The following is a 22,553-nucleotide window of genomic DNA, read 5'->3' on the forward strand; positions in this document are numbered from 1 at the left end:
GGTTAAAAGCGCTATGCATGAAACCAAAATGAAAAAAGTTACTCTGATAATCTATAATGTTAATGATAAAGTTCTTTTGAGTAATTTATCGATCAAGTTTTTGAGTAATTTTTAGAATAGTGCGCCTCGCCCAGTTTTGCACATAATTTGTTCGAGCAGCTTTTAGTGCTGTCTCTTCGAAACGTTTTCGTGTAGCTCGAGCGGTTTTTCGTAGTTTCTTCGAGCATTTATTCGAATAGATTTTGATCAGTTTCTGTCTGGTAGCTTTTTGAATAGATTTTTGAACAGTTTTTCGAGTCATTTTTCGAGCAGTTTTTTCAAATATAATTTTTAACATCAAGAATCAGAATAGACTGACCAAATTTTCTCAATTTTTGCAATTTTTGCAATTTTTGCAATTTTTGCAATTTCTGCAATTTTTGCAATTTTTGCAATTTTTGCAATTTTTGCAATTTTTGCAATTTTTGCAATTTTTGCAATTTTTGCAATTTTTGCAATTTTTGCAATTTTTGCAATTTTTGCAATTTTTGCAATTTTTGCAATTTTTGCAATTTTTGCAATTTTTGCAATTTTTGCAATTTTTGCAATTTTTGCAATTTTTGCAATTTTTGCAATTTTTGCAATTTTTGCAATTTTTGCAATTTTTGCAATTTTTGCAATTTTTGCAATTTTTGCAATTTTTGCAATTTTTGCAATTTTTGCAATTTTTGCAATTTTTGCAATTTTTGCAATTTTTGCAATTTTTGCAATTTTTGCAATTTTTGCAATTTTTGCAATTTTTGCAATTTTTGCAATTTTTGCAATTTTTGCAATTTTTGCAATTTTTGCAATTTTTGCAATTTTTGCAATTTTTGCAATTTTTGCAATTTTTGCAATTTTTGCAATTTTTGCAATTTTTGCAATTTTTGCAATTTTTGCAATTTTTGCAATTTTTGCAATTTTTGCAATTTTTGCAATTTTTGCAATTTTTGCAATTTTTGCAATTTTTGCAATTTTTGCAATTTTTGCAATTTTTGCAATTTTTGCAATTTTTGCAATTTTTGCAATTTTTGCAATTTTTGCAATTTTTGCAATTTTTGCAATTTTTGCAATTTTTGCAATTTTTGCAATTTTTGCAATTTTTGCAATTTTTGCAATTTTTGCAATTTTTGCAATTTTTGCAATTTTTGCAATTTTTGCAATTTTTGCAATTTTTGCAATTTTTGCAATTTTTGCAATTTTTGCAATTTTTGCAATTTTTGCAATTTTTGCAATTTTTGCAATTTTTGCAATTTTTGCAATTTTTGCAATTTTTGCAATTTTTGCAATTTTTGCAATTTTTGCAATTTTTGCAATTTTTGCAATTTTTGCAATTTTTGCAATTTTTGCAATTTTTGCAATTTTTGCAATTTTTGCAATTTTTGCAATTTTTGCAATTTTTGCAATTTTTGCAATTTTTGCAATTTTTGCAATTTTTGCAATTTTTGCAATTTTTGCAATTTTTGCAATTTTTGCAATTTTTGCAATTTTTGCAATTTTTGCAATTTTTGCAATTTTTGCAATTTTTGCAATTTTTGCAATTTTTGCAATTTTTGCAATTTTTGCAATTTTTGCAATTTTTGCAATTTTTGCAATTTTTGCAATTTTTGCAATTTTTGCAATTTTTGCAATTTTTGCAATTTTTGCAATTTTTGCAATTTTTGCAATTTTTGCAATTTTTGCAATTTTTGCAATTTTTGCAATTTTTGCAATTTTTGCAATTTTTGCAATTTTTGCAATTTTTGCAATTTTTGCAATTTTTGCAATTTTTGCAATTTTTGCAATTTTTGCAATTTTTGCAATTTTTGCAATTTTTGCAATTTTTGCAATTTTTGCAATTTTTGCAATTTTTGCAATTTTTGCAATTTTTGCAATTTTTGCAATTTTTGCAATTTTTGCAATTTTTGCAATTTTTGCAATTTTTGCAATTTTTGCAATTTTTGCAATTTTTGCAATTTTTGCAATTTTTGCAATTTTTGCAATTTTTGCAATTTTTGCAATTTTTGCAATTTTTGCAATTTTTGCAATTTTTGCAATTTTTGCAATTTTTGAAATTTTTGCAATTTTTGCAATTTTTGCAATTTTTGCAATTTTTGCAATTTTTGCAATTTTTGCAATTTTTGCAATTTTTGGTATTTTTGGTATTTTTGCAATTTTTGGTATTTTTGGTATTTTTGGTATTTTTGGTATTTTTGGTATTTTTGGTATTTTTGGTATTTTTGGTATTTTTGGTATTTTTGGTATTTTTGGTATTTTTGGTATTTTTGGTATTTTTGGTATTTTTGGTATTTTTGGTATTTTTGGTATTTTTGGTATTTTTGGTATTTTTGGTATTTTTGGTATTTTTGGTATTTTTGGTATTTTTGGTATTTTTGGTATTTTTGGTATTTTTGGTATTTTTGGTATTTTTGGTATTTTTGGTATTTTTGGTATTTTTGGTATTTTTGGTATTTTTGGTATTTTTGGTATTTTTGCTATTTTTGGTATTTTTGCTATTTTTGCAATTTTTGCTATTTTTGCTATTTTTGCTATTTTTGCTATTTTTGCTATTTTTGCTATTTTTGCTATTTTTGCTATTTTTGCTATTTTTGCTATTTTTGCTATTTTTGCTATTTTTGCTATTTTTGCTATTTTTGCTATTTTTGCTATTTTTGCTATTTTTGCTGTTTTTGCTATTTTTGCTATTTTTGCTATTTTTGCTATTTTTGCTATTTTTGCTATTTTTGCTATTTTTGCTATTTTTGCTATTTTTGCTATTTTTGCTATTTTTGCTATTTTTGCTATTTTTGCTATTTTTGCTATTTTTGCTATTTTTGCTATTTTTGCTATTTTTGCTATTTTTGCTATTTTTGCTATTTTTGCTATTTTTGCTATTTTTGCTATTTTTGCTATTTTTGCTATTTTTGCTATTTTTGCTATTTTTGCTATTTTTGCTATTTTTGCTATTTTTGCTATTTTTGCTATTTTTGCTATTTTTGCTATTTTTGCTATTTTTGCTATTTTTGCTATTTTTGCTATTTTTGCTATTTTTGCTATATTATATGCAATTTTCGTCGGCAAGTGCCAACCTAGATATTCCAAAGAAGTTTTAGAGAAAAAAGGTCGATGTATTTGCATGGTATGGCAGGCGATCTGTGAATGCGGTAAATTTAGAAAGCCGGTCAAAACGTTCGACAACATGAACAGCCAAATATATAAAAATACAAGAATGCCTCCAGTAGTGCATGTTTTACCGAAGGTGACATTCCGTTTTGGTGTGATCTGGCATCGTGCCATTGCGTAAAACCAGTGACGTTGTTGTTCTTGTACCGAAGGAGGTCAATAGAAAAATTCTAAACAGTTAGGAAGGGAAAGCTTCGGCAAACAGGGAAGGTTTTCTAAAAACGACAAGAATTGTTAGAGTGAAGACGTTTAGCCTACCCGGTTTTTAAATATTATTTTTAATATCCAGAATCATAATAGACTGACCCAAGCGGCAAATATTGTCTTTTATTCTACACGAATATTTTGTAAGAGAACGTGAAACTCTCGTTGTTCTATGGGACCACGTCGAGTTGAACATTTTTGCTATAATTTTATTTTTCAAATTACAAGACCTGAAGGGGTCCACGACCCCCCTGGAATAACTGATCACCGAATTGCATCAGCTGTCTGTCGACAACCTGAAAACCGACGTTTTCTAATCCGAACCAGCAGAACACCGCGGACCGCGTCTCCTTCAGGACAGAGCCAAGCGAAATAAATTTAGCATTTCATTATCAGAAAATTGAATCGATTCCAACCCGGCCAGCCACTGAGGCTACCTGAACGCTTATACGCCAAAGCCGGAGCACCAAATTGCATCAGCCAGTGTCAGTCAGTGCCGGTTCGACGCGCGGTGACCGGATTCTGTCGGTGATCGGACCGGCGCCTGTGGCTGTCTTGCCCGGTCCCGTCACTGAGAGAGAAAGAGAGAGTGTGTGTGTGTGTGTGTGTGGTTTCAAAGAGGGTCCCCATTTCGATAGGCCGACCACTTAACGGCCAATTATGGGTGCAGTGGATATGCACGCAAGCAAAACTGGATGGATCAGCGTCTGTTGACTGACCAAGACCAGACCAGGCACTGACACTAGGGCGATGACGACGACGACGACGACAGCAGGACTGATGTAATAACGTACGCGATTTTCGACGTATGGCACAAAAGTTTATCTCCAGCAATAATAACGTTATGGCTCGGATCAACCATGGCTCGCACGGACAAAATATTTCGTCAAAATCGAAAAACTTTTTGATTAAAATACGTGCGCTTAACCTCGAAGGCAAAGCCACATCAACGCAGCAAATGGAGATGACTTGCTAATGCCCGCTTTTATTCTTCGGAAGTTGAACTAACGGAAAAAAGTCAACGCCGTTTATCCCCCGTTCATACCGGTAAGCTTAGGATAGATTCCCGACGACGACGACGACGACGAAGATGATGTTGATGATGAAGGGCTGCCGGTCCTTCTTTATCCGAAGGGAAATGATTCGTATTGAACATTTTCCATCATTGAATAGCTGACTAGACAGGAAGGCAGGCAGGCGAGAAAAAGTTTTCCACATTTTCACCGCATCGTTGTTCATCGTTCGCATTGTCCATAGGTACCTGTTTGCCATCATCCGATTCTTTCCACCCACAACAACAACAACAACAACAACAACGGCAGCAGCAGCTTGGTTCCAATCGACTTGGACAACTACTCGACAACGACAACATAACGGCGCAATGTTGGGCACGGATGAGAGCATCTCGAGCATATGCGGTCGGGATAAAATCTCCTCCTCTTTGGGCACCAGGGCCTTCGATGGTTGTTTTCATGCTACTCCTCTTGCCGTTTACCGTTTGGTGTGAAGATGGTCGCTTTTGTCTGCGCTTTAGTTAAGCCACTCGGAAAACACTAGTTTGTTTGTAATCGTTCACGTTTTCGAACGGTTCGATGGCAGCAATTCAAAGCCGCGGTGCGGCGCTTTGACGGCGGGAGATAGGATCTGTCAGCTGAATTGGTTTGCTTGCAAATAAAGCTACCAACTACTCGTAACTGTAGGACTGAAATGGAAATTGAGTGGGAGCAACTGATGAACACAGAAGAGCACGAACTTCAAAAATGCATAGTAGTTTTTGAACATGACGAGTGCACCCGATAACAGTCTGCACTTTCAGCTGACGACCGCTTCGACCCGCGGTGTAGTGATAGATCCAGGTTTCGTCCATTGTCACATACCGACGCAGAAAATCCTGTTTATTTTGGCGAAACAGCTTCAAACAGCGCTGAGATTCACCGGCACGTTCAGGGTTGTCACCAGCTCGAGCTTCACCCGGCAGGGTCGGGCCGAGAAGAAGCTGCCGGGCTCCCAGACTTACAGAAATTCTGCCTGGTTAACAGTAAAACCGACGACTTCTAGTGATACATGTAATCATATTCGTTGTGACGTAAAGTAATCAAAAGAATAATCTCTTCTGAAACAGAACTCGAAACCTGCAAATGTTCTCCTATCAATTTCGGCTATTCCGGTTCTTGAATTTAGGCTTCGAAATTATTGAAAATAGTGGTAAAAAACTGCAAAAATGATTATCTTTACGTTTCGTCTTCGACTCGTCATATCATAACAGTTTAACACATGGATCAATAAGTCCCAATACTAAAGCAGAGATGGCGCTCGTAGTAAACCAGTAACCACGTCTTTCTAGAGTGCTAACCTTTGCTTGAAACGGGTCAAAATTTTAAGTCGATCCGACCAGAAACAGCTGAGTTATCGAGGTTGGAGTAAAGTCGTTTTGTAGTTTGTTGCGAGATTGCTGAGATGACACAGATATCATATGGAAGTGTATTTACCATCCTTCATGAAAAATTGAGCATGAAAAAGGTTTTTTCCAAGTGGGTGCCGCGATTGCTTTCGATGGAACAAAATGCACCCTGCCACAAGTCGATGAAAACAATGGCGAAATTGAACGAATTGGGCTTTGATCTGCTTCCCCACCCCCCATACTCGCCAGATTTAGCCCCCAGTGACTACTGGCTCTTTGTGATTTTAAAAAATTGCTCCAGGGAAAAAGATTTGGCTCAAATGAGGAGGTCATCGCTGAAACTGAAGCTTATTATGAAGCGAAAGATAATTTTTTTTCATAAACATGGTATTGAAAAATTGGAAAAACGTTGGAACCATTGTATCACCCTAAAAGGTAATTATGTTGATGAATGAAAAAAAAAATTTGCAAAAAAATGTTGTTTCCATTGTTAGTCTCGGGACTTATTGATCCATGTGTTATGTTGAACTGCTTTACTTCAGCTTTGCTTTAGTTTTACTCAAGTGTGATAAAAGTTCTGCTTTGGTTTCACTTAAGCTTTCCTTTGATTTTACTCTAGTTTTGCTTTAGTTTTGCTGTAGTTTTACTTTAGTTTAGCTTAATTTTTGTTCTGGCATTGATTTCATTTTGCTCTATTTTTTCCGTTTTTCTTCATTTTTGTTTTAGTTTTGCTTTGGTTTTGCTCTCATTCACTTTTGCAGTAGTTTTACTCTAACTTAACTTCAGTTTTGCTTTAGTTTAGCTTCAATTTTGTATTAGTTATTCGTTGATGTTCAGCTTTAGTTTTGTTCGAGCTTTGCTCAAGTTTTTCTTCAGCTTTACTTTAGTTTTGATTGAGTTTTGCTTTAGATTTCCTTTAGATTTGCCCTAGTTTGGCTTAAGCTTTACTTTAGTTTTATTTTAGTTCTGTTTACTTTTGTTTTCTCTTAGATTTGTTTTAATTTTTCTTCAGTCTAAATTTAGTGCAGCTTTACTTTTGCTTTAGATTTACTTAAATTTCGCTCTAGTTTTGCACTGGAAATGATTACTACTTTATTTCTGCTACAGTTTAACTTTAGAATTGCTTATGTTTTGTTTTAGTTTGGCTCTGGGTTTGCTTGAGTTTTGCTCTAGTTGTACTCTAATTTTGCTTTAATTTTACTTAAGTTTTGTTCTAATTTAGCTTCAGTTCTCCTTTCGTTTTGCTTTAGCATTATTTTAGTTTTGTTTGAGTATGGTTTAGCTTTACTATAGTTTTCCTTTGGTTTTGCTATAAGGAGTGTATCGAAAATAAGCTGTCCACAAAATTTTCTTTCAAATTATGATAAAAAACGATTTTTTATTCAAACTAAAAATCAATCCTTTATTGTACGAGATTAAACTTGAGCGTAATGAAAACCGGAAGAAATTTAAGTTATTCCTTCACGAATTTTTGAACTTTTGATCGAGCGCTCTTCATCAAGTTCTGGACAAGTGTTGCATCGCATTTCTTGGACGCTTAAGCCCAATTTTTTTTAACTCCTGCATGTTCCCAGCTGCCTTACCAGTCTTCTTGAAGACCCTCTTCACGATTGCCCAGTAACGTTCGATGGGTCGAAGCTGAGGGCAATTTGGTGGATTGTTATTTTTCTCAGCGAATTCTACACCCCTTTCCGCAAACCAATTGAGAGTGGTTTTGGCATAGTGAGCCGATGCTAAATCCGACCAAAACAGTGGAGGTGTAATATGCTTCTTATATAAAGGCAGCAATTTTTTCTGGAGACACTCAGATCGATAGATTTCTGCATTTATAGTTCCGGTAGTGTGAAAAATGGTTGACTTCAAACCACAGGAACATATTTCTTGCCATACCAGTACCTTTCGACCGAATTTCTCCACTTGAATCGACCTGTCCGCATCGCTCACATCCTCCTCAACGACGACAGTAAAGTATTTTGGACCTGGAAGGGTTTTTGAGTTCTCCTTTACATAAGTCTCATCGTCCATCAAAACGCATGCATCCGGACACTGCAAAAGACGCGAATACAATTTCCAGGCCCTTGTTGCTGCTCGCTTCTTCTGTTCTACACTTTGTTTCGAGATTTTCTGCTTCTTATAGGTCTTCAGGTGATTAAGCCTCTTGATGCACTGAATCATTCCGACACTCGTTTCTGCTTTTTTGGCCAAAGCCCGTATTGACATTGATTTGTTCTTCATGATTAGAGATACCACTTTCTGGTCCAGTTTCGGGTTGGAAGAACCGGGTTTTCTGCCTCTTCCTGGTAGCTCATCCAAAGAATAGTGTTCCCCAAACTTATTAATGAAGGTTTTTACACTGGCATGATGAATTCCAAACCGCTTCGCCAATTTTCGCATAGTAATACGCTTCTCACTTAGCCATGTGTCCAGAACCTTATTTTCACTTCCTTTTCAATACGCGACATTTTCAAAACGCAGAATTTCAACCGCACAAATAAGTAAACAAACGAAAGCTGACAGCCAAACGCACAACATGCTGTGATATGAGCATAAAAAAACATCATAAATACATGCGTACAACACAAATGTGAGGATGACACCTTTGAGGATAAACCGAAAACGGGTCGAAAAAAGGTCCTGTTAACCCTCAGTTGGATAAACGTATACTGAAGGCGTTCGAGCAATAGAAGGAGGTTTCAGTTCGGGATGTGGCCGAAAAAGTGGGCACTTCGAAGTCAAATGTTCTTCGTGCTAAAGAACGTTCGAATCTTCGAACCTATAAGAAGCAGAAACAACCAAAACGTAGTCCGAAACAAGAAGCATCGATCAGGCCGAAGGTTCGAAAGCTGTGCAATACGATTCTTGCTGCAAATTTGAACTGCATAATCATGGACGACGAAACCTACATGAAACTCGATTACAAATCCTTGCCGAGACCACAACATTATACGGTGCGAGAAGGGCAAGTGTTAAACCAGTCCGAGACATCGATTGAAGTCGAAAAATTTGGTGAGAAAGCTATGATCTGGCAAGCATTTTGTAGCTGGGGTAAGATTTCGAAACCCTTCATCGCCACTGCTTCAATGAACAGCGAAACATACATCAAGGAATGTTTACAAAAACGACTTCTACCCAAGATTCGAAGCCACAAGGATCCTGTTGTCTTCTGGCCAGATCTTGCTTCTTGCCACTACTCGAAATCAACGGTAGAATGGTATACTACCAAAAATGTCACTTTCCACCAAATTGCCCACAGCTCCGATTAATTGAGGAATTTTAGGCGTTAACGAAGGCACATCTTAGGAAACATGTCTCGTCAGCCGGAACCATTCAATAGTTCGAAAAAGATCGGAAAAAAACTATCAAAACTTGTAGCCAAGAAGTCTGTACGGAATTTAATGAGGAACGTTCGCAAGAAGGTGCGCCAGCTAGTCTAATATTATCAGTATATCGAATAAAATTTGAATATCTAACACTTGTGAATTATTTACAGCGAAATCAAAGTGCGTCCATACTTTCTGGAACAGTCTTCAGACATGACACCAATAGAAATCGTAAGGGCGTATGTTACCATTCTCAAAACGAGAATAATTTTTGTTCCAATAACTTGTTAAGCTTGCCCAGTGGAGGAGAGTACAATTTATTGGAATTTGTTTTCGGCTTAGAAAGAGAATTTGTTTCAGTTCATTTTACGTCTCAGGACATATCCGAGCAACGCGAACATAAAATTAAGGACGAAAACTTTTGTTCAACCATTCCGTCACATTGGCAATGGGTCCGCTTACCTTTCGTAACAGCCCGTGTCAGCTGGGTCGGAGGAATTGCCGCCCGAACATAGCCGGTCACCACTAGCACGGTCATCCAGCCCACCACGAATCGTCCGCTAGCCATCGCTCGCTATCACTATCTCCACTGGATCCACTTGGAAACAACCACACCGGAATCACTTTTCACTGCACGCGTGAACTGCACAATCTCACTGCACCTCTGGGAGGGGGTTTTTTCCCTATCTTTTTCTTCTTCTCTCCGCACCTGCCCGGTTCTTCCCCGTCGCCTTTTTTTCAGCTAGCCAAGCAAAAAATGTTTATATTCTATTGATTAATCCACCGTTACGCTGCTACTGCTGCTGCTACCTCCGGTTCGGTTACCCAATTTTCTTGATGCACCTGCCGCCGCACTTCCGTGAACTTGCCGGAAAATTCCGTCACTATCCTACGATGAACGGTGAGGCAACTACCAACTTCCACCAGATCCGATCTGTCCGAGCATTCACAGGATTGACACCGTCAAACCGCCACTGTTCGAACGGCCACCCCCTCACGCACCCACAACCTTTTCCACCTGCAACGTTTTCCGTCGAAAAATCTACAACTCTTTAATTAAAAACACTTGCATCCGAAACCCCCCCGAATTGCCACTGCACCCGCCCCCAACAACACCACCGAACGAACGGAGCAGAACAAGACAGCTTTCGGAGGAAAATCTGTGCCAAACGCCTTGCGTTGTGGAAAAAGTTTTTTTTTTATTTCAATTTTCCACCTTTTCCTGCTTCAAGGACTCGCCCATCCAGCGGTTGCACTTGAACTTTAGAAAGGGCGGAAATGCACTTGGGCTCCCGCTATCCGCGGTTTCACTTGATAATCCGTCACCGATCGACCGAATCCCAAGTAGGCCTTGATTCACCGAGTTCACTTTTCGCGCGACAATTTTTCTCGATTTCTCCGATGAGAACAACGAACAAACCGTGGCATTACAGCATGGCACGGACTGACAAACTGAAATCCTCTTCGTCGTCGTCGTGACTCCTTGCTGAGGAGGCTGTGCAGAATCTGGACCAGGATATTTTTGAGCAACTGTTCTCTCTCGCTCTCTTTAGAGTCTACACTCTCTAGGACTTTCTGTCTCGCTGTCATTATGCTCTCTCTCCGCAAATCATTCTCACGCTTGTCACTCTGACGCTCACCTACTTTCTTATCACTCTCGGACAGACCTGCAGGCTGCTTATCAATCACCAAGAGCGAGTTTGAGTTTGCTGGGAAGAACTCGCTTTTGCCAACGGCGAGGTTACTTCCAGTGAGAAACCCCAACCGTGGCACGTGGAATCGGAACTCACGCTCGCGTCTGCCAAACCCAAACCCAGTTTGAGTACCGACCGGCCAATCGAACGGCCAATGGAACGACGACGCCAAGCGGGTGTGGGAGCGCGGGGGTGCGGAGGTCGTTTTTCTTGATTGATGTTGAATAATGACGGCGAAAGTGCTATTCGCTTACCTTACATACAGTAAATTCCTGTACCTATATCGAGTTATAATCCTGGTATCTATCTGTATAGGAGGGGGGCGGAACGGAAAGAATTGCAACCGACATGGTGAGAGAAACTGGAGCGCGGGGCAGGTTTGGGTGTTGTTTTTCTCGTTCAACCGAGATCCAAAGACCGGTCGGTCGGTCGGTCGGTCGGTCGGTCGGTCATCGGTGCAACATTCTGAAGAGTGGAACGGTTGGGAAAACTTTTCGTTTGAATGTTGATTAAAATGCTGATGGAAAATAAGCGATGGGAAGTTTTTTTTTTTTGTTCGGGGTTTCCGATCTTCGGCATCGGAGTGAGCAATGACTGAAGGGTCGGACGGACGGTACTCCAACGCATGTCAAATTTAATCGATGAAGTGTCGTCGTGATTGATGATTTGATTTTGGACGATGAATTCGCTTATCGGCGCTCAGCCGATGCACATTGTCAATTTCCATGGTATTCCGATGAATAATACATGCAATGTGTCATATTCTGCAGTGATGTACGATGTCATTTTCCATGAATTCCAAGAATTACTCGCGCGCACATCAACCGAGACGTGATAAGCTTTGTTAGGGTCAGAACTGAAACCATTTCTTATCAATGTTTTTTTTTTCTATTAAGGGACTAAGAAAAAGGATGAGAAAAAACATTTCATCTACTTTTGCGGAGTCATATTCTGACGTAGGACTACGTCTCTGCATTTCTATATAGGAATGCGAATTCCAAATCCGGAAAAAAAAATCTCACAAATCGTAGTCAGGTTTTCAAAATCTACAACTCAACTGATTTAAAACAGATCTTCGATATAATTATAATCATTCAGATTTATTATAAGCATCGATTCGTTCGTCCCAGTTTGATCAGGAGTAGGAGCAAGTGGAAGTAATGGTAGTTGACTGCCGAACAGATTGGATTTTTTTCCTGAATATCTACTTGATGATTTTTTTCAACAATATGACAGCATTGGATGAAAAGTTGTATGAAACGATGTTCAAAACATCCGACAGTAGGCGTTGGAAAATTCGCAACAGATTGTCATCTATTTTGAGATTTCTTTGCCAACAATATCCAAAATACTGTCAGTACTGTCAATCCAATGGGCTTGGTAACTTGTGTCCGCATTTTTCGAAATACTCAAGTGCTTGGAGCCACCGAATATTGAAACATTGAGCGAAGATTTATTTGCACACACTGAAAAGTTTTCTCTCCGTAGAAAAAGTATTGTCGGCTTGATGAGTAGTTATCGTACGAACATGGTTATTCAGTATGTTTTTTATCAGTTAATATTTGTTTTTAAATTTAAGACACATGTCTAACTTATACACCGAAACCACCATTCACGGGGGCTCCAAGGCAAGAGGATGACATCATTATGGCGCTTGAATTGGCTCGTGAAAACATAGACGAGATGGCTGAGCCGATTTCATCTAGCTTAGGTTCATTTGAAAGCTACTTTTGAATTACGGACCAAACTCGAAGCTCAAATGGCTGTCAGTTTTGGTTCCGAACATAAGTAACGGTATAAGTGATGTAAACGAATAATCCCAAATTTTTCGTCGGCTGAATTTTCTCGCAGATGACTGCACGAGTTTCTATATTTAAACGCTAACAAAGTCAATCAAATTTGGGAGAGGTAATAGCGCGAATAAGTCCGGTTCGAGAGATGTAATCTTATATGTGACGTAACCGACAAATCCAAGCGTTTTTCAATGCAACAGAATTTTTCGGAATCAATTTCGAAAGACTTATACTACTATTAGGTTATTTGATGAGCTCACAATACTAATGACCGAGAATCGCGCCACTAGGTGGATTAGGAAGGGTTTTTGAAAACTATTTGCGGTACTTCCAGAGCCGATATTCAGGAATATTCTGCATAATTCAAAAACGGTTCGTATGGCTATGCCATGTTTGTACCCGAAATCCGACCCGAATCCGACTGATACGGGTCGGGTTCGGGCTTGGAATAAAAATGTTTGCCGGGTTTGGGACCGGTGTGAGGGAAGATTTTTTCGTTTGAAATGGGCACGGGTCCAAAAATTTGGTCCGGTTTCGGGTATCCGAACCAGACTACAATATTTTGTCGGGTTCGGGTCGGATACGAATAATTTTTTAAATTTTTTAGCGGGTTCGGGTCGGGTACGGGTAATATTTTTTTTTTTCGATTGGGTTCGGGTTTAAGAAATTACTTACCCGACCATCTCTACATAAAATCGAAAAACATGAACATTTTTTTTATCCGTACTCACTTCATCTGGTTATGTCTATGGCATTATCCACCCATATTATTTTTCTTACACAAAAAAAATATCTCGTGTGACAAGCCATCTGTCTCTGTGGTTTGATGAGCGACATTTACATCCCGATTGAAATCATCAACCGGAAAATCTGTTTACAAGGATTCCTGAAAGAAAAACACATCTCTTATCTCCTTCTTCGAACAACTTCCGTTCTGTTACGGCCGGATTGGATATGTGACTATAACGGAAAAAAGAAATAAGATATGTCACGAGCAACGTCCAGGTGAAGCCCGAAAACATGAGAAATATACTGAGTCATTGTCCAATGCGAAAATGCGAAAGATGCAGTTCAAGGCAAAGTGGCATTCTGCGACGAAGACGAAGCTGTGTTGAACTTTATGAAAAGGAAAGAACAAAAAACCCGAAAACTCGCAACCAAAACAATCTTGGCATCTCATTCCTATGGGGGAATTCGACTATGCTGTTTCAACAGACTTCGCAATCGATTCTTACCGTACAGTATCCTATCATCGACACCAAGGCTGTGGACAATCTCGCGACTTATTTTACGATCAGTTTTTCGAGCAGTGTTTCAGAGTTTTTTCGAGTAGCTTTCTTATAATTTTATATACAGTTTTTTCAGTCGATTTTGGAATAGTTTATCATGCCATCCTTTCCAGCAATGTTTTGAACAGTATTTCGAGCAGTTTTCCTCAGATTTCAATCGAGCAGTTTTTCGAGCAGTGTTTCAGAGTTTTTTCGAGTAGCTTTCTTATAATTTTTCATACAGTTTTTTCAGTCGATTTTGGAACAGTTTATCATGCCATCTTTTCCAGCAGTGTTTTGAGCAATATTTCGAGCAGTTTTTCTCAGATTTTAATCGAGCAGTTTTTCTCAAACTTTGATCGAGTCGTTTGTCGAAAAGTTACCGAGCAGTTTTTGGAATAGTTTTCAACAGTTATTCGAGTAGTTTTTTTGAGTTTTGAGCAGCTGTTTCGAACTTTTCGTGCTGCTGTATAAATTTTCAAGGAATTGTTACAAGATTTTCTTATCAAACAATTTTTACAGTTATTTTCCGAACAGTTATTTCCAGCAGCAGTTTTTCGTGGTGTTGTTCCAGAGTTGTTTCGAGCAGACTTTTGTGCTTCAGTTTTATGCAATTTTCGAGTAATTCCTCAAGAGATTTTTGGAGAAGGTTTTCGAGCGTTTTTTTCGATCAGTTGTTTTGAGCAATTTTGCGTGCTGTTTTTTCAAACAGTTTTTCATGCAGTTTTTTCAATTAAAAGTACAATAACTCGGCTAGTACAATAACTGCAATTAGATTCTAATGAAATCCAAACACGAATTGTGGATTTTCACGAGCAGTTTTTTGTACACTTTTTCGAAGTTTTTGAAATAGTTTGTGTGGCAAGTTTTGTAAGGCATTTGGAATGGGTAGTGTTCGGGTTGTTTTCCAAAGATTTTCTAGTAGTTTTTTTGCTGTCTTTTTCCTGCAGTTTTTTGATCATAAACTCGAATAATTTTTCGAGCATATTTTGGTTCATTTCTCCGAGCTGGTTTTCGAACAAGAAGTTTTTCGAGCTTGTTTTTTAGCAGGTATTTGTGCTTTTTTTTTGAGTAGTTTTATTTTCTTGGTGTAGTTTTTTTAGCAGTTTTTTGACAAATTTTCTAGTATTTTTTTCGTGTTGCTTTTCTGTAGTCAAGTAGATCTCCGGATAGCAGTTGAACAGTTTTTTGAGTAGGTTTTCAATCAGCTGTTAGAATAATGTTTTCAAGCAGATTTTCGAACAGTTGATTGTTCTGCCTTTCTGCAGTGTTTGAAACATTTTTCCGAGCTTTTCTTTCATAGTTTGTTTAACTGTTCAATGTAGAGAATTTCGAGTAGTTTTTTATCAAATATTCGAGTAACTTTTTGTGTTGCTTTTCTGTAGTGGTTTTTCAAGTAGCTCTCCGGACAGCAGTTAAACAGTTGTTCGAGCAGTTTTTTAGGCAGCTGTTAAAATAGTTTAGTTTTTGGAGCTACTTTTTCGAGCAGATTTTCGATCAGTTTTTTGTTCTGCCTGTCTGCAGTTTTTTGAGCATTTTTCTGAGTTTTCTTTTATAGTTTTTTAACTGTTTAATGTGTAGATTTTCGAGTAGTTTTTTGGAACAGGTTCTTTAAGCAGTTTTTCGAGTAGTTTTTTCAAGCAGTTTTTCGAGTGGTTTTTTTTCTGAAGTAGGTTCAAAGTGATCTTTCGAGTTGTCAACATGTGACAACTAATAACTAAAAATATCGCCGGCTGACAAAGAATTGACACCATGACACCATTGGATATATCACGACTAGGTCTTCTATTGACGAATTTCGCGCCGTAACTCACACAAATGTTGGCAGCACTCTCTCCGAAAAGTGTTATATAAGTGGTTTTTACAAAATTAGTCAAGTTTTCGAATGAAACCATAAAAATAAAAACTTCCTAATCGACTCCTACACTGAAAAAAATCTATTTTAAAAATTTAAAGTCGATTTACAAAAAAAAAAAAACATTTTTGATATGGATGAAATTTTGTTACAAGATGGGTTATTATGTTCCCTACCTACAGCCAAAATTCAAGATGGGCACTTTTAAGAAAAAAAACTTAATTTCCAAACTGATTTTGGTTTTTAGTGTAATTTTATCGAGAACTAAACTTTGGTTCTGCTTCTGAATTAATTCTGAATACCTTTTCGCCTCTACTTTGTCACTAGGAATAGGCACAAAACAGTGGATCTTCTGAGGGTCAGACATTGTTTTGGCGCTATTATACAGTTCATTGAGTTCTTCGGACATTTTGTTGTACTGTCGAATTCTGTCTCTATCCGACTTTGGGTTCCGGAATTACAAGGAAATATGTAGAAATCTACGACAAAATGCGCACTCAATTTTCTCGAAAATTTCAAACCCGATTTTCACAAACTAAGATGCAAATAAAAGGTCTTGAAATTCTTTAAAAAGTCCCCAAAAAGTTTATCCAGATCCGACTTTTGGTTCCGGTATTACAACGCGATGAGTGAAATTTTCAATTTCATTTTTAAAAAATTTACTGGATATATAAATTTACTTTGGAACTACTAATCCCCGGTTTTCGCTTCCAAACGCACCGGTAATATTGAAGAAAAGCTTCAAAAACAGAACTCATTTCGATTTCTCAGCAACGGTTAAGCCAATTTTCACAAATCATGGTTCAGATTAAAGCTCTCAGTGTCCTAAAAGATACTGTGCAATTTCATCCAGATCCGACTTCCGGTTACGAAAATATAGGGTAATGAGTTGAAATTTTATAACAGTCATACAAAATGATACAAAATCGGTACACATCGGTACGTGCTGGTACGGAAGAAGAAAACGCCACCGCCTAGCACACAGCGTGCTTTGTTCAATTTTGTATAGCGTGCAGGGTTGCCACATTTAACTCTATATTAACTTGACATAACTGTTTACAAACTGCAAAGGTGCTGATAGTTTATACCAAATAAAGTGTTTGATTTCATTCAAGTTTGATAAAATAAAATCTTGACAGAATTTTCTGTGTAGTTTATTTTAAAATATAAGTAATATGAGAGAGGCATCATCACATTCAATCAGGATTTTTTTCAATTCTTCAGAAACTTGACTAATTTTGTAAAAATCACTCATACAAAACTTTTTTGTAGGATTTTCGACAACAGCCATTAGAAAAAAAAAAATCGTAACAACAGTATGGCCCTTTTCGAAAGAAAGTCTAGTTCATTTTTGTAAAAACAAAGTAGCATTTTGTGACTAAAAGGAAGGAATGTTAGTCCGATACTCGTTGATTCTAGAGACCGCGGGTACCATTGTATCTCCACGAGCATCACGGGATAGGAGATTTGTTAGTAGGGAGGGAAAAAGATCCGGATATGTTTTGGTAAACAATACTATCTCAACCAAACCTGATTTTCGATACTCAGCAGAAATATAATAAGTAAGAAAAATATAAAATAGCTTCAAGGAACGATCTCACCAGTATCCCTTTTCTCCCACTCGCTCTGCTGTCAACAACACGAGATGAAACACGACCACTGAAAGAATAAGATAAAAACACTCGCGAATGGGTTCGCTGCAGACCAACCCTAGACCTTCAGTCTTAATGACACGATCGACTTGTAAACTTTCACACATTTCATAGAAATCCGACAACACCAACAATGACATGCAGACGGCGCTTCGATCGGTTAACAGGTTTACATCGTTGAATTTTGGGGCGGCAAGTTCACAGTATCCGCCGCTTGAGCATCTTTAGTTGCGCGAATCAATATTATTCAACAAATAGCACTCTCACTACTAAACACATACTTGTCACACCTGCACTATCACTCAAAATAACTATTTCAACCAAATTTTTAACTATACATATCAAAAAACACATTGAAATTATACTTTTTTGAGAACAGCACCAGGACACTGCATCGCACTCCCAGTCATGCCAACTCTCTCTCTCTCTCTCTCTCTCTCTCTCTCTCGATTTCTCAGCAACGGTCAAACCGAAATTCTCAAATCGTGACTCAAATCAAAGCTGTTAAAATATTCTCTACAATTCTGAAATTATAGGGCGATGAGTGTCAAAACATTCAAATCGTCATTCAAAATGACGATGCAAAAGCGATACGCGTCGGTACGTACGGTACGGAAGAAGAAAACACCATCGGCCTTGATCCGTTCGCAGCGTGCTTTGTTCAATTTCGTATAGCGTGCAGGGTTGCCATATTTAAATCTATATTTTTCAGGCGAAAAAAATGTAAGTTTGTGAATCTTTTATTCAATTTTTACCTACTTGTTAGTATTATCGCAAAAACATGATAACGATGCTTTTCTATAAAAGTACACTTATTGACTTTCTCATATAAAAAGTTTATGCAATTACTTGAAAAATTGACTATTGAAAGTTGGCTCGAAGGGCTAAGTGTTCTATACCATTCGAGCTGAGCAATGGCTGTGTGTGTGAGTATGTGTCAAATAAAGTCACTCATAAAATAAAAAGTCTCATAGTCCCATGGGTAGCTATTAAATTTCATCACGTTTTCATAGGGTAAAAGGTTGTTTGAAATTGCAGACCGTCATTTAGAGCGACGATGCAAAAAAGGATTCAATTCTTATAGATTTTGCTCAAAACAGATTTAATTTGTAAGCAATATTAGTTACTTACTTAACGAACCGACTTCGGCTATACTGGTTCCATGTTCCGAAGTACCGAAAATAGTTATCAAAAACTCTAAAACGAGACTGACTCAATTTTTCAAGGATGATTTGATCGATTTCCACAAACAGGCTCAAACAAAAGTTCCCTATTTCATCCGGGTCCGATTTCCGGTTTCAGGACTATAGGGTAAAGTGTGTTTAATCATTTAGTGCGACGATGCAAAATGAAGAAAAATACTTATTAACTGGACATAACTGTTTACAAATTCCAAAGGTTATGTTAGTTCATACCAAAGAAAGTTTATTTTATTCAAGATAGAAATTTTATTTTTTTGACAGAATCTTCTAGTGAAAAAGGCATCATCACACCACTAGGTTGATTAAAAAAGGTTTTTTCCTTCAATTTTTCACTTTAGGTAAGTAACATTATCACCTATCTTGTAACAAATTTGCATCCAAATCAAAAATTTATTTTTTTGCAAATCAATTTCAAAGTTTCAAAATAGATTTTTTTCAGTGTAGGAGTTAAGAATTTTTTTTTAAGTTTTATTGAAAAACTTGACTATTTTTTTAAAATCACTAATCGAACCCTTTTTTGTAGAATTTGTCGGTTTTCGATTACAGCTATTTGAAAAGAATTAATAAAAAAAAAGTTTGACCCTTTCCAAAAGACTGTCTAGATCATTTTTGTAAATAATAAAGTGGCTTCTTGTGACAAAGTTTTTATGTACAGTAAGTTTCATTAAAATCTGAGGGGGTGCTGCCAACTCTGAATACGATTTAGCGCTAAATTCGTCTTCCATGCCTTTTATTTAGAGCAGTGTTGGTGATTGCCGATAATTTGGCAGAGAGTGGTTCGATATTTCTATACATTGTATACAACATCGTCAATCTGATAGATGATGCTACAAAATCATGAGAGAATTTTTCTACATTTTTTCGCTCCACCTCGTACGCTGAGTATTTCACGCTCCTACCAAAATAGATACAGTTTTACAATGATCGGCGATGTGTGGAATTTACCAAAAGTGAATCGCTAGTTGACAATTATCGCAGAAAATCGAATCGATGATTCTACTTGATAACCCCCTGACTGATCACTGATATTTTCATAGACCAAATTTATACAAAGGTTAGGGGTATACACATAGTTAGAATGAGCGGCAACCCTTTAATATTTTTAAGATAAATCACTACCAAGCAAAAAATCTTTTCAACAGAGTTTTTTCCACCTTATTGTTTAATCTTTTCTATCTTTAAACAAAACTTCTCAGAAATCTTCTCAGCAAACTGATCATTGTTTTATGAATTAAGAAAATATTAATGATTTTAAATCTGTCGGAGCAACTAAAGCAAAATTTGCTTAGTTTTATCTTCTATTCCTATGCAAGGGACACTCCTTTCCATTGGCAAATACTCTCATGACTATTTCTGAAGAGCAAGTAGTGCCTGTGTCAAGTTTGGCAAGAGTACGTTCAATTATACTGGCGTTATAATGCAACATACATAAACATGTGCCAATGTTTTTTTTTATAAAAGATATTTTTATTCAGGTCTTTTTCCGTACGTGGCCTATTGAGCTGAGTTTTTAGCTAAAAAAATTTTTGTATTGGATCTCGTTGTCACCCTTTTTCTAGGGGGAGAGGAGCTTTCATTTCCCTCCTGCGAGGATTGAGGGGCAGTTTGTTCGTGGTTCGTCTCGTCATCCATTGCCGTGGTATTGTTGTTGATTTCGTTGCTAGTTGCTGTAGATGCGCCTTGTTGTACATTGTGTCAAGATGCTTTTGCTCCTTAAGCAAACCTTCAAGTTCTCGTATCGAAGGTCGAATTTTGCACTGCCTGAAGTCAACAACAATTGTATTCTTTCGTGTCGGAGGTAGCTTTTGTTCGTTTGGTTCACTCATTTCGAGGTCGTTCTATTGTTCACTACACAATACTGTACTTGGTTTCTTCTGTCCCGAACGTAAGCGGTTTTGTTTTATCGACTGACTTGGATGACATGTGAAAGCGAACTGATAGCTTGGCATAGTTCCACCTGACATTACCCACTTGCCTTTTTAAAGTCATTTTGTTCGGTGTAGGACTCGATAAGGATTTTCAGTATTTTTACTAAAGCATTAGACTGATTTTGTGAGAATCACTAGTACCACAATATTTTTGTTGGATTTGTCATTTTTCGACAATAACTATTTGAGCAGAAGTAGGTTGAAAAGATTTGACCTTCTCTTTTCAAAGACACAATTAGGGAAAAACAAGGCATGCAAAGTGCCTTTTTGTGATAAAGTCTACATGTCCAGAAGATTTCAATTCAAAACTGAGAGGGTGCTACCAAATCCGAATACGCTTTTGGCACGAATTTCATCTATTCGAATCATACACTGAGGAAAAGTACGATTTTCAAAATTTTAAGGTGATTTACAAATACGTCATTTTACAATTCAATGAAACTTTGGGTTTTTTTTTTTGTAAATCGATTCTAAATTTTCTTTACGGTGTAGGACTCGATAAAGATTTATTTAATTTTTTATTCAATAATTTGACGGATTTTGTGTGAAAATTACTAGTACAACACTTTTTCGTAAGATTTGTCATTTTCCGACAATCCAAAAAAGTTTAAAAATGCTAAGTATGCTAAGTGCCTTTTTGTGACAAAGTCTACATGTCCAGAAAGTGTTCCATGACAATAGAAAACGGGAATATTCCACTTCAAAATCAAAATTTGTTCAAGTTCGAACGAAAAGAATTTTAAGCGTTGGCCAGTTTGACCGCATGCACAAATCTTTTGCCAAAAAAATCGATGTATCTCTCTTCACATTTGACACAATTTTTTCGATTTTTTCTCGATTGGTATTAACAACTGTCCAACCTAACTAGAAAACTACATAACCAACAGGACAACTTGAAGTGTTCGGACGACACAGAAGTGCCTTAAGCACATCGGTATTTGTTCACTTGAACCATTTTAACAATTTAAAATTACAACACATTTGAACAATGCTCGAAACGATATCACCGAAAAAGAATCCGAATAAATCCCAGTAGACCCGATGCAATTGCCGTCAATCTGCAGTCCAGCGGAAATAAGGACAAATCAGCTCATAATGTTACGTTTGTTATCAGCTAGCACAATCGATTGAAAGAATTTAATCCCCAACGCAACAGAAAATCACCCGACAGCAAAAAGGTCAACAGAAGTATCGAGGCGGTTGGACTCATTATCGACGTCTAGACGAATCACGTTCCTTCGGAATCCACCCGGGATCCAGACGAGACCTGGTCGAAAAGGGTGATGATTGATTACTTCACACGATGATGACGTCCGACCAGTAGAAGGCTATGGAGAAAATTATTTATGGTCACCGATTTGCGATAGCGTAATCAGAAGCCGAAACTTCCGATCACTTGCAGCTCTGCTATCGAAATGAAATAATTTTATTAGCTCCTAGTAGGCCGCGAGCCGCTTTTTTTGCATGACGACTGAAGTTCAAAGTTGTTTACCTTTTCGTATCGAAAAAATAAAACACACAACCATAGCCTACTGTGTTGCGTGACTTCCATAAACAAACAACTATCTTAACTGGTACTTCCGCAAGTCGCGTAAAAACTCTCACCGAAATATTGCCGGAAGTTGCGTGACTTTTCCGCGACAGTTAGTCCAAGCATTGAAACAAAACTATAAAATCGAGTAACGGACTGGCATGAATCAGCACAAACCTCCCGCAACTGAAATCAAGCGAAATGTGGTTCAAACTTTTCCTACTGCTGGCACCCGGCACGGTACTCGGCAATCAACTGTGGGATCCGATGGTTGACACCTACAAGTACTACGACTGGCAGGAGGATCAATGGTACGGGATGCGTAGTTTCCGACCAAAGCTTACCGATCCCTGGGCACGAATCGATCCCTTCGATTCGTCTCAGGAACTGTACGAAAAGTCCATACCGGTACCGGAATATCTACCGGAGCACGTCTTCCGACCTTCGCCGCCGAACAACCGACTCGTCCCGACGGGGTGTCTTGCACCGAGTCCGAACTATTTGCAACAACCTTGGAATACCTTT

At 37.3% G+C, this 22,553-nt stretch overlaps 1 protein-coding gene across 8 annotated transcripts in view; it reads right to left on the minus strand.

The window, feature by feature from the left end:
- The window catches only part of LOC131428380 (low-density lipoprotein receptor), a 916,545-nt gene that overhangs the window by 391,791 nt on the left and 502,201 nt on the right, over positions 1 to 22,553 (minus strand). The window contains exon 1 of one of the 8 annotated variants that reach the window (XM_058592295.1): positions 9,568 to 10,584. The exons of 6 other annotated variants lie outside the window; for them this stretch is intronic. In XM_058592295.1, coding sequence (XP_058448278.1) covers positions 9,568 to 9,673 — 106 coding nt within the window. In that variant the 5' untranslated portion in view covers positions 9,674 to 10,584. Of the gene's footprint in view, positions 1 to 9,567; positions 10,585 to 22,553 lie in introns of those variants that run through there. One more of the 8 variants, XM_058592294.1, reaches the window with a different exon arrangement.

This window comes from Malaya genurostris, chromosome 2, assembly GCF_030247185.1.
Source record: "Malaya genurostris strain Urasoe2022 chromosome 2, Malgen_1.1, whole genome shotgun sequence".
NCBI classification, from domain to species: domain Eukaryota; kingdom Metazoa; phylum Arthropoda; class Insecta; order Diptera; family Culicidae; genus Malaya; species Malaya genurostris.